Source organism: Camelina sativa, chromosome 9 (genome assembly GCF_000633955.1).
Source record: "Camelina sativa cultivar DH55 chromosome 9, Cs, whole genome shotgun sequence".
Taxonomy (NCBI): Eukaryota; Viridiplantae; Streptophyta; class Magnoliopsida; order Brassicales; family Brassicaceae; genus Camelina; species Camelina sativa.
Genome location: NC_025693.1, coordinates 12,519,328 through 12,531,532, shown reverse-complemented (window position 1 = coordinate 12,531,532; position 12,205 = coordinate 12,519,328). Strand labels below are relative to the sequence as shown.

The 12,205-nt window shown below is 32.3% G+C and overlaps 2 protein-coding genes across 3 annotated transcripts in view; one reads left to right on the top strand and one right to left on the bottom strand.

Annotated features, from left to right (window-relative positions):
• LOC104710881 (serine/threonine-protein kinase Nek5-like) overlaps positions 1-641 on the bottom strand; it is a 5,592-nt gene extending 4,951 nt beyond the window's left edge. Inside the window, exons 1-3 of one of the 2 annotated variants that reach the window (XM_010427537.2) lie at positions 398-641; positions 200-301; positions 31-97 (exon numbers count right to left, since the gene is read on the bottom strand). In XM_010427537.2, coding sequence (XP_010425839.1) covers positions 31-97; positions 200-297 — 165 coding nt within the window. In that variant the 5' untranslated portion in view covers positions 298-301; positions 398-641. Of the gene's footprint in view, positions 1-30; positions 98-199 lie in introns of both variants that reach the window. The other variant, XM_010427536.2, reaches the window with a different exon arrangement.
• LOC104710880 (apoptosis-inducing factor homolog A-like) lies at positions 6,052-8,170 on the top strand. Its single transcript, XM_010427535.2, has 4 exons — positions 6,052-6,351; positions 6,495-6,751; positions 7,113-7,564; positions 7,660-8,170. The coding sequence occupies exons 1-4, from the start codon at positions 6,230-6,232 to the stop codon at positions 7,930-7,932; spliced, it is 1,104 nt and encodes a 367-aa protein (XP_010425837.1). The 5' UTR covers positions 6,052-6,229; the 3' UTR covers positions 7,933-8,170.

Sequence of the window (12,205 nt, the reverse complement as noted above, 5' to 3'; positions counted from 1 at the left end):
AAATCTCGAAAAAGACGATTCAAATTTCACCTCTTGATGAGCAGATCTCCGGCAACGCTCCGTTTGTCTAGCTAATCTGATCTTCTTCAAAACATACCTATAATAAACACACACCAAAAAAAAAAAAAAAATCAAATCTATCTTCAAAGAAAAGAGTTATAAAAATTTTAGATACAATGGAGGAAAATCTCAAATTTACTTTTTTCTCTCAGCTTTATGATGAACTAAAATGGCGGCACCAAACGCTCCTCTCCCGATCTGTTCCATAAGCTCATACTGATCCATTCGTGACTCCATCGCTCTACCAAACCAACAAACGGAAACTTTGAATCGCGATTTAAGAACTTTCTTCTCTTCTCTTTAACGTAATCTTAAGCACTTGTTGTTTTCCCCTAACCTACACGCTTCGTTTTTCCCAGAGATTCGAAACTGCTCGATGTTTATTAAGCATTGAACTTGAACCGCCGCCAAATCAAAAAAAAAAAAAAGTCAGATCCAAATTGTACTGAAGCTTTCTCTCTGATTCTGGATTCTGGATTCGTCGTCTCGTCTCTTTCGTCTTCTGTGTTTAGTTCACTTGCAGAGTACGAATCTACAAGGGAACAAACCAAAACCAAAAAAAAACATGTGATTCAGAGTTAAATAAATATATTTTTTGTTTTTTTTTTTTTTTTTTTTTTTTTTTTTTTTGGCTTGATATATCTATTTACCAATAATTTAATTGCGANAAGTCAATTTAAGTTATTTTGTCAATAAGTTGGTAAGTTAAAAGTAAATTAATCAACGTGTTTTCTCTTACTAATTAGATTTATTCATTACATCAATAATAGATTGACTTGATAATTGTAGGTTTTCATTTAAAAATAAAAATAACCATATTTTGACATCTTTTTCTTTTTTTTTTTCCTAAATTAACATAAAATTTATGAGACCTTTTATATAAAAAATCTGATGTAAAAGAAATTTCTATAATAAAAATATAAATATGATAATTTTTGAAAAAAAAATAATAGATATTTTAAGGTACTTGTCAAAACTCAAAATTTCTATTAAATTAATAGTATTTTAACTAATTAAGTGTTGTATATATTTATCAAAAGTTTAATATTTATCTGTTGTAAGAAAAAAGTCTATCTAAAATTAAATTTATGGTATTATTGGGGTGTTTCTCAAAGGGGATGTTTTACAAAATGTAATATTTTAACTAACAATTGTTAATTTAAGTTATGATCAGTTTAATACTTTTAGATTGAGTGTGTTTAACATTTAGAATAACTTAAAATATTTAATCAAGATGATAGAAACTTTTGTATACTTTATTGAAAACTAGAAAATGCAAGATCATGTTAAAATACTGAAATGGTGAGGATTATTTGTTTTATTTCCATACCTAGTATGTTTTTAAAAGAAATAAAAATTTTATGTGAAATAAATACAATAATGGGAGTGAGAGCCGACAAATCCAGCTGTATTAATGGAAACGATACCTGCTTATCTGCTTGTCTCTCTATACCACTGTTACTAGTAATAACAATAATTGATTTGATATTATTGTATTCTTTTAATGACGTGGCCGATCTCTCAACGTGACAAAATCCTTTATAGTATTTCTTCCTTTCTGTTCAATATCTAAATTAATTTTTTTTTTTTTTGGTAGGAATATCTAAATTAATTTGATTATACACCTCTGGCTCTGTTCCACTATATAAGATTTTCTAATTAAAAACATAAAGTTTAATTATTACCATTAATTCTATTTTTCTTAACATCATTTGTATTTAATATTTTAATTAGAAAAAAATTCAACCAATAAAAGAAATACTGTAGAATAATACAAATCATAAAACATCTAATTAACTCAAGTTAGGCATTAAACTTGGAAAAAAAATCTAATAAAATGGAAAAAAAATAAAACATCTAAAACATCTTTTACAATGTGACATGGAGTCATATAAATAAGAGCTTTAAATCAGTTTCTTCTTTTTTCTTTTCTTTTCTTTTCTTAGATTCTTTACAAACTGTGATAGATCATACGTAGATATGTCATGTTGATTGAAACCAAAAGTTTAGGATGTATTTGGGTCAAGATATTTGGATTTTGAGGTCAAATCCATATATTTATATGTTTATAGGTTAAGCAGATTGATTCATGTGTGGGTTGTAGACTTGTAGTCTTGTAGCCTTATAGGTCATATACATTTGTCATTCCATTCAACCTCGTATGTTTATAGTTGTTTTATTTATTTATTAATAAATTTAAATTATACGAAGGAAAATAATAGTATGGGAGAGAAGTAATAATAGATATTTTATTTTGTTTTCTTCTAATGGTAGTAGAACTAGAAGTATTACGATCCAACAAAGACGTTCTATTTATAGTACATATATATAGAAAAATATTATAGGATTTTTACACGCTAATGTCTTTGACCTTTGTAATACTATTTTTTTGCTTCAAATTTGCAAATCCTTGATTATTTTCACAATCTAATTTTTTTTATTTTCCTAAAAATCATATCAGTAAATATGTTGTAAATCAAAAGTATTGATTTTTTTTTATTTTTTACTGTTGACGGTCTACTCTCTAATCTTTTGTGAAAGACTTCTAGTACTAAGATCATTTTGAAACTCGACATCCCCTATATATTAATAGAGGAATATTTTGGCAAAAAAGCTCAGGTGTCAGCATTACAGAGCTCAGGACATTCTTTCCTTTATTTGTCATCAACTTTTAAAAATATTTACATTTATTTATCATTGTATTTTTCCAAAAATACAATTAACACTCAAAATTAAATTTTTATATTATCTTTCTAACTTAATTATATCATTTAATTATATTTTTATAAAATATTTAAAATAAATTTTAAGAATCCTTTGTTCATATGATATAATAGTATAAGATTGATATTATAATAACTCTCACGAGTTAAATTTTAATTATTATACAAATTTCTTTTATAGGTATATACTATACAATCGTATTTTAAATATTTCAATTATCCATAAATATAACAGATTTTGTAAATAAAAATTACAGTAAAAACATTAAATTCCCTATATATTAATAGAGGAACATTTTGGCAAAAAAGCTAAGGTGTGAGCATTACAGAGCTCAGGACATTCTTTCTTTTATTTGTCATCAACTTTTATAAATATTTACATTTATTTATCATTGTATTTTTCCAAAAATACAATTAACACTCAAAATTATATTTTTATATTATCTTTCTAACTTAATTATATTTTCATAAAATCTTTAAATTGAATTTTAAGAACCCTTTGTTCATATGATATAATAATATAAGATTGATATTATAATAACTCTCACGGGTTAAATTTTAATTATTATACAAATTTCTTTTATAGATATATACTACACAATCGAATTTTAAATATTTCAATTATCCATAAATATAACAGATTTTGTAAATAAAAATTACAGTAAAACCTCAAATCCCCTATATATAAATAGAAGAACATTTTGGCAAAAAAACTGAGGTGTCAGCATTACAAAGTTCATGACACTCTTTCCTTTATTTGTCATCAGCTTTTAAAAATATTTACATTTATTTACCATTGTATTTTTCCAAAATACATCCCCTATATATTAATAGAGGAACATTTTGGCAAAAAAGCTGAGGTGTCAGCATTACAAAGTTCATGACACTCTTTCCTTTATTTGTCATCAGCTTTTAAAAATATTTACATTTATTTACCATTGTATTTTTCCAAAATACAATTAACACCAAAAATTAATTTTTTATATTATCTTTCTAACTTAATTATATCCTTTAATTATATTTTCATAAAATTTTTAAAATGAATTTTAAAAACTCTTTGTTCATATGATATAATAATATAAGATTGATATTATAATAACTCTTACGGGTTAAATTTTAATTACAATTTTTATAGATATATACTATACAATCAAATTTTAAATATTTCAATTACCCATAAATATAATAGATTTTGTAAATAAAAATTACAGTAAAAACATTAAATAATTATTTTATACCGCACTATATGCGGGTTGTTACCTGGTTTTCAATTGATAGTCACTCTTGTTCCTAAATAACTGATCTAGAAAAAACAACACGTGTAATTCTTTTAGCTTTGCCGTTTTGGTTAAATGGATATACATAAATCGATTTCTAAATTATGCTTTCAAAAAAAAAAAAAAATTATGCTTCTATGTTTTTACTTTTTTTTTGTTTCTTTTCTCACGGGACCATTTTGTCATAAGTCCGATCGTGTTCCTATTCTTTTTTATTTAAATGAAATATTTACATTTTTTATAAAGATAAATAATTATGTGTGGTAAATGTTACCAAACGGTTGAATAACCACTGTATTAACCGGGGCAGGAACGATTGCAGATAAAAAGAAAAAAAGAAAAGTCAAGAAAGATGTTCCACCTTAAGTTCAGGCCACTACTGGGCCTACATCCCAAGTTTAAAAGCCCAGTTGAAAAAATTAAGAAATTTGCAACGAGTGAGGATCAGGGGGGAGGGGAAACACGGCAGGATCCTTCCGCCGTGGGGGACGTCGCTTCTGACGTCACTCAAACACGTTAGGGCATCTGTACTGGCAGTTGCTCTTAAGATACTCACATATTAAAAAATTTAAAAGTAATAGAAAAGCAGGAAAGAGAATTAGAATCGATACTTGCTGGAGCAATTTAGGAACCCAGCTGAGTAACTCACATGACACTTGCTTTTATATTATTGGTCAACTTCTTATTTTATAATTTATTTATTTGTTTAATAATTTTTTTTTTACAGAAACATCCAACTATATTAATTAGTAAGTACAAATATGAAACTAAGTGTAAAAATTACATTCAATTGCCATTAGAAAAACTTAATCAAAATTAATAAATTAATTAAATAAATATAACTACTTAAAAAACGAAAATCAGGGGACATATTAAATAAAATAAATTGTAGAAAAGTAAAAAAAATAATCTATTAGAATCAAAACTAATATGTACTAAAAAAAATTTAACAGCTAAGATTTTAAAAATCTAATCAAATAAAACCTAAAACTACAAATTTTATCCTACTATATTAATTGGGAAGTACAAATATAAAACTAACCTTAAAATGTGTAAAAATTACATTCAATTGCCATTAAAAACTTAATTAAGATTAATTAATTAATTAAATAAATAAAATTAAGTAAAAATGAAAATCTGGGACAATCGAATAAAATAAATTGTAGAAAAGTAAAAAAAATCTATTAGAATCAAAAATAATTCGTACTTAAAAAAAATTAATAGGTAACATTTTAAAAACCAAATCGAATAAAATATACAGCTACAAATTTTATCAAAAAAATTTTTCACCACATGTTAAAATTATTACAGACAAGAAAAAAAAGCTACAGAAAAAACAATGAATTTTGTTTTCAAAGAAGCTTTTTATAACTTTTACTAGCTATATTTAGTTGTTATTTTTTACATGTTAGTAAGGATTGTGTTTAGTTGACAAAAGTTTAAACAATTTTATTCACAACATTTTTCAATAAACATTTTTAAAATACAAAAATTAGAATATAAGCAAACCAAATTTTTAATCACAAACTATTATAAATAACATAATAATAAAATAAATTATTACAAATTTTTATTTAAAAAAAGTTTAGCCCGCGGTTTTCCGCGGGTTAGTACTAGTTAAAATAATATTTATGAAGTACTTGTATGAGTACTTACCGTTAATGATGGTCTTAACCACACAATTAGGACTGTTATTGGAGAGGTGATTTCTAAATCCATATGAAATTGTAAATTTTAGAAATCAAAATAGATGGATTTTGAAATAACATGTTTTATTCTTGGATTTCAATCATTCCATTTTACACTATCAAATCCATTGAAATCCATATAAAACATAATGTGGAATTTGAAATCCAAAAACAAATCATTAAAATGAATAACAAGAGATTTTAAAAAGTATTTGTAAATGACAGAACCAATAACACATGATTTTGATAAGTATTTTAAAATCAATGATTGAATAACACATGATTTTTGTTTGGATTTCCAAATCCATCAAAATCATACATCCAATAACCCCCTAAGTTTTTATTCCTTCTCCTCTCCATCAACTTTAACAAACCTATTTATTTATACAGCTGTGTCTGTATGTATGTACAGTAGTTGAAATCAAAATCGGAGAACATTCGAGAAGCATTTTTAACAAGTCGGATTTGAAATCGCGAAGATATGGAAAGAACAGAACCTGAATCATCAAAGGGGCGGAGAGTGGTGGTTATCGGCGGCGGAGTCGCCGGCTCTCTTACCTCTAAATTGCTTCAGTTCGATTCCGATCTCACCCTCATCGATCCGTAAGCTTGTTTATTAATTCTTTAGTCACCCCATTTTAATCTTGATTACAGAATAAACTGTGATTTATTTTGTCTTAATCTTTGATTAATCCCGATTAGGACATGGCTTAGTTTGATTAGTAAAATGTGTTTGGTAATAATAGGAAGGAGTATTTTGAGATTACATGGGCAAGTTTAAGGTCAATGGTGGAGCCATCTTTTGCTGAAAGATCAGTGATAAACCACAACAAGTATTTACAAAACGGCCGTGTTGTGACTTCTCCAGCTGTTAATATCACAGACACTGATGTTGTTACCGCTGATGGGCTTGTCTTTGGTTATGATTACCTTGTCATTGCTACTGGTCACAATGATGTGCTTCCCAAAACTAGGCAAGAGAAGCTTTCTCAATACCAAGCAGGTATATATATATATATATATATATATATATATATATATGATCTTTCTTCGATTTTCTTAAGTTTGTTGTTTGTTTTTTCTTGTTTCTGTTCCTTGAGTTGTTTTGAGAATGAAGCAAGCGTGATCTGTCATCTGTCCTGTGCTATCTGTTAGCTTAGATATTGAGCTCTTGTGTGTAAATAAGCTTTGTGAATTAGGATGTAGAACTTGGTCTGGCCTATTTTTGACATTAGAATGTGATTTGAGTATCCGGGAGCCATCGAAGGCTTTCCACATATTGAGATTTGGCCGTCGAATCGTATCCGAGGAACTATGGATAGTTTGGTTTATGTTTTCTTACACTTGGAACTATTTGGTTGCAGAGTATGAGAAGATCAAGTCCTCTGAGTCGATTCTGATTGTTGGTGGAGGCCCGTCGGGTGTGGAGCTTGCTGCGGAAATAGCTGTCGATTTCCCTGAGAAGAAGGTTACCATTGTACACAATGGACCGAGATTGCTGGAGTTTGTTGGTCAAAAAGCTGCAGACAAGGCATTTGATTGGATGAAGTCCAAGAGAGTTGAAGTGATATTGAACCAAAGGGTTGATTTGAATTCAGCTTCTGACGGAAATAAAACATACAAAACATCAGGAGGTGAAACGATACATGCAGATTGCCACTTCCTCTGCATCGGTAAACCTTTGTCTTCAGAATGGCTTAAAGGAACTTTTCTGAAAGATAACTTGGATGGCAAAGGAAGGCTGATGGTTGATGAGTACTTGAGAGTTAAGGGTCGCAAGAATGTATTCGCAATTGGTGATATTACTGATGTCCCGGTTAGTGTTGTCACATATTTAGTAATATCAGAGTGTTTTTCTTCTTTCTTTAGTTACTATAACATGTCAGCTGATATATGTCATTACTATGACAGGAGATGAAACAAGGCTACATTGCTGAGAAACACGCCTCTGTGGCTACAAAGAACATAAAGCTGTTGATGTCTGGTGGGAACCATAAGAAGATGTCGAGTTACAAGCCTGGTCCAGATATTGCCATAATATCTTTAGGAAGAAAGGAATCAGTGGCTCAGTTCCCATTCTTGACAGTCTCGGGTTGCGTTCCTGGTTTGATCAAATCCAAGGATCTGTTTGTGGGTAAGACGAGGAAGGCGAGAGGGTTGGATCCTAATATTGTGGAGCCTTGAAAGATTGTGTTTATCAGTTCTAAGTTTCTTCATGATGATGAGATTCTTGTGCAGACGCTTTCGTCTTCTGTTTCATTTCATGTTTGCTGTGTGTTGATTTGGTTTAGTCCTTTTTTTCTTGGTTTTCACAGGAGAGAGTTGGTGTGGTTTTGTGTCGTATACTGTTGTATCATTACTCCGCCTTAATTTGGCCAAACTGATACAGACATGTATCTAATTAAGGTCAATTGCTAACCCATCCTCACTATTTGTATTAAAGTCATATGTGCGATATTACATATACGGTGTAACATCTTTTTTACTGTTTGTGCAATACATAAACTAACTAACGAAAATATATAATATGATTATGGTTTAAAAAGCTCAGAAGGGAAAATCACTTTTGTAGAAGAAGTTGACGGTTGACCACACATATAACTTATGTTGAGCTTTTTGTTGTGTTGATAAGACTTGAGCTTTAATTTATGTCATGTTGACATTCTTGAAAGGCTTTTCCTTTGGCGTAAGATCCATGTCGTGTCACCAACTCACCACATGACCATGAAATTTCTGTTTATCTATGCACTTCTTGCAGCTTTCTTTAATGCTTCCACATTATCAATTTCTTACATCTTGACCCAAGAAAATAAAGAAAAGAAGAAGAAGTTGAGAAAGTAATGAGATGGAGGCTGGAGCGTAGAGTTTTTAGATCTAGGGTTTTTATCAATTTTCCTACCAAATTATTACTACAAAGCTTTTTTATTTTTATTTTTAATTTATTACCACATTTCTTTTGTAGGAATTTCGAAATAATTTTTCCTACCATATTCATTCTACGTCTTCTCCTTTTATATTCCTTCTGGTTTCCTACGAATTTCCCTTCAACCAAATTATTTGTAAGAAATTTGAAATAAACATTCCTACCAAATTCATTCAACATCTTTTCCTTCTATATACTTTCAGTTTTCCTACAAAATTTTTCCTTCAACCAAATTATTTGTAGAATTTTCGTAAAAAATTTCCTACGATTTTCTCATATTATTTTTGTAGGAAATTATCTTCGTTCTTCCTACGAAAATTGCGTTTCGTCAAAATCAGGTAGGTTTTTGGTAGGAAATTTTTCCTACCAAACATTTCGTAGGAAATTTTGTAGGAAAACGTGATGTTTTCTTGTAGGAATTTTTGTAGGAATTTTGTAGGAATTTTTGCCATGTTTTAAAACATGGCAAAGATAAAAAAAGCTGAAGTAAATTAGAAATCAAATTGTAAAAAAAGATATGATTAAAAGAGATACAATCTTTAAACAGTGCTGATTATAGTGTAGGATATGATTAAAGGGATACACTCTTTAACAGTGCTGATTATAGTACAGCATTCTAAAACCAGTAAGAAATAGAGAGTTGGAAGATTTAACAGTTTTCATACCTTGGTTTTTTTGATTTAAACTCCAAATTTAGTGTATACATGATTCCATTGAACCTCACCTGAAAAAGAAAAAAGAGACCAATTCACCTTCATATTTGCAATTTTTCAAAAATGTTTTGGGCTGCAAGAATGATCTGCATACCTTGGCATTTCGTTGGAGTCAATGGTCCTTACGAAGTCATCTCCTTATTTTGCTATCTCTGTCCAGATGAATAAACCTTCACCCCTTTAAGCCTTCCACGTCAACAATCTACAGTATTATCTATTATGTATGGTAGAAAAAGAAAAAAGGAAACTTACAGGTATGTCAAGAAAAATTAATAAAATAAATTGGATAGAAATTAAAAAGAATAAAAACATGAGAGTTTAGTAAAATTAAAATAAAAAAAAGGGGGATTTGCACATCGTTCTTACTCTTCTGTGGGTTGAAAGTTAGATCCTCAAATCCTTGAACAAATAAGAAGATGAGTTTGATGAGTATATAACACGACGATGAACAAACTGAACCAAAGTTGTGAGATCTGAAAACATAAATTGTAAATAGAAAGACAAAGACAAAGAACAATCAGTTTCGATCTAGATAGCAGAGCTTAGAATCAAAACGGCCGAGAGAAGAAAAATAGAAGAAGAGCGATCCGATTATTTACCTTTGGATTTTTTGGCCATGTCTGTGAATATCAACATTAACTTCAGTTTTTGTTTTAAACCCGATAAAAGTTGCATGAAACCGGAACTAGAGAAGGAAGAAAGCTAAGATGTTTATTTTGTTCCATTGTTGGGAAACAGAGAATTTTAGATTGTGGAGAAGAAGAACAGTTAGTATCGAGTGTTTTTTTATATACTGTAGATATGTTACAAGAAAAACAAAAAAAAAGGTGGAGATCGTGGAACAGCAGTTTACAAACCGATAATACCTATTTCATCTAGTTTTTACACGATCGTTTGTAAAAGATTTTTTTTGCTTTTTTAAATTTAAAGTAACAAAAAATTTCATCTCGTTTAATTTTAGGGAAATTTATAAAAATAGGTACTTTTTAGGAGAGAGATTCAGATTTAGGCATTAGAACAGTAGAAGTTATAACATTTAACACAAAGATCACTATTGATGACTCTTTTGCCCTTTAACTGTTAGTTGTTGATGTATGAAATCGACAATACAAATGGTAAAGAGTAAAGTGGGATGAATCGGATCTGGCCCTTTTATTTAACGTAAGAATTTTTCAGAAAGGGTTTACAGAAAATGACAATTAGGGAGCTCAAATGCTTAATACGAAATTAACAGCCTTTTCTCTTTCTAATTGACCAAAATTCGGATCCCTTTTCCTGACAATGATGTCAGGTATTTATAGTGGGACCTTGATCTAGGGTTTCTTCTGTCTTCGGGTAAAATGACGATTTTGCCCCTGCGGCCTGTTGGGCCTGATCCAAGACTCTTGGCCCAAAATCTCTTCAGAATCTTCTGTTTGGGCTTTAAGAATGTTGGGGGCAAGGCCCATATCCAACAATGGTCCCCCCCTTAGTCCGATGTGCGATGGCTTGCTTGAGCCCGTCGGTTACAGTTCTGTGTCTCTAGGTCCGTCTTGCAGGAAGAACAGAAGATTTTAAAAGCTTGAAGGCCTTCGGGAAGATTTCTGGATAGATAGTGCATTGCGCACATTTTTCAGGGAGTCCGGGAGACTCCGGGATGAATAGTGCACCGTGCATGTTTTTCGAGGAATCCGGGAGATTCCGGGATGAACAGTGCGTCGGGCACGTTTTTCGAGGTATCCGGGGGATTCCTGGATGAACAGTGCGTCGGGCACGTTTTTCGAGGTCCGTTGGGCCCTAAACGGGAGCTTTCTATGCTTTGCACGTTTCCCGAGGCACGGGAAATAGAAACAACTTCGAAACTAGGGTTTTCTTGGTCAACTTGCTGGTCCCCCCATATAAATATGTCTCCTTGACCTAATTTTTCTTCAACTTCCTTCTCCTCCAAAAGGTAAACTCTCTTTCTCTCTCTTCCTTATCTCCCTCTTCCTCTTTTTTTTTTTTTTTTTGTGCTTGGGCGACTAGACCTCCACCGCCGGCCAGAGCTTCCTCGCCGGATTTGGTTATGTGGCTCTTGTTCCTCGCCGGCCATGGTCTCGCCGCCGACCATACCGTGGAGCTATCTCGCCGCCGCTTGAACTGGCCGGTTTGCTTGACAGCGTCGCCTTCTTGCCGTTGGATCCGGTCCAAGCTTGCTCAGCTCTTCCGCCGCCACGGAGCTGATCTAATCGGTGAGTTGCTCCAGCTCTTTCGTTGTTGTCCGCCGCTCCCCGACCAGCCGTCTCTCCTAGCGCGCGTGGTTCTGTTCTCGCCCGATCCGGCCGCCACCGTACCTCGCCGCACAGACCAGGACCGTTAGGCGTCGTGGTCTCGACCACCGCACCGCCGTGCCGCCGTGCTTGTTAACCGGACCAGGACCGTTAGGCGTCCTGGTCTCGACCGCCGTACCTGACGTGACAGTGAGTGTAGTCCGGGAACTCCGTGTGGTGGTGGCGCAATGTTGTCGAGGTTTATACGGGGCGAGCTGGTCTTGATACGAGGTGAGACCAAGATCTCCATGGCGAGGTGGCTGCGTATGTGCTGTGGCGGATGGGCGCGTGATGTGAGCTGAGGGTTATGACAGCTATCCAGTGCCGTAGCTATTTGGGAGATTGTTTTGCGTATAAGATGACGCATCTGACTCCGTACGGTGGCGAGCTCTTAGCGTTTTGGTTCTTTGTCGAGATTCCTGGTCGTGGGGTTGTTGTTCCGGTGCGTGATCGGGGCTGTGACGAGGTAGTGAACTGGAATGACGCTGAGACGAGGTTGCAAAATCGGGACTTTGGCAAACTTGTTTGTTCGG

What these genes read in the sequence shown, in the direction of transcription:
- LOC104710880 (XM_010427535.2), top strand. Translation starts at nt 6,230, where the DNA reads ATGGAAAGAACAGAACCTGAATCATCAAAGGGGCGGAGAGTGGTGGTT. An exon ending in GCTTTCTCAATACCAAGCAG is followed by an intron (nt 6,752 to 7,112) that starts GTATATATATAT and finishes ATTTGGTTGCAG; the next exon opens with AGTATGAGAAGATCAAGTCC. An exon ending in GTGATATTACTGATGTCCCG is followed by an intron (nt 7,565 to 7,659) that starts GTTAGTGTTGTC and finishes TTACTATGACAG; the next exon opens with GAGATGAAACAAGGCTACAT.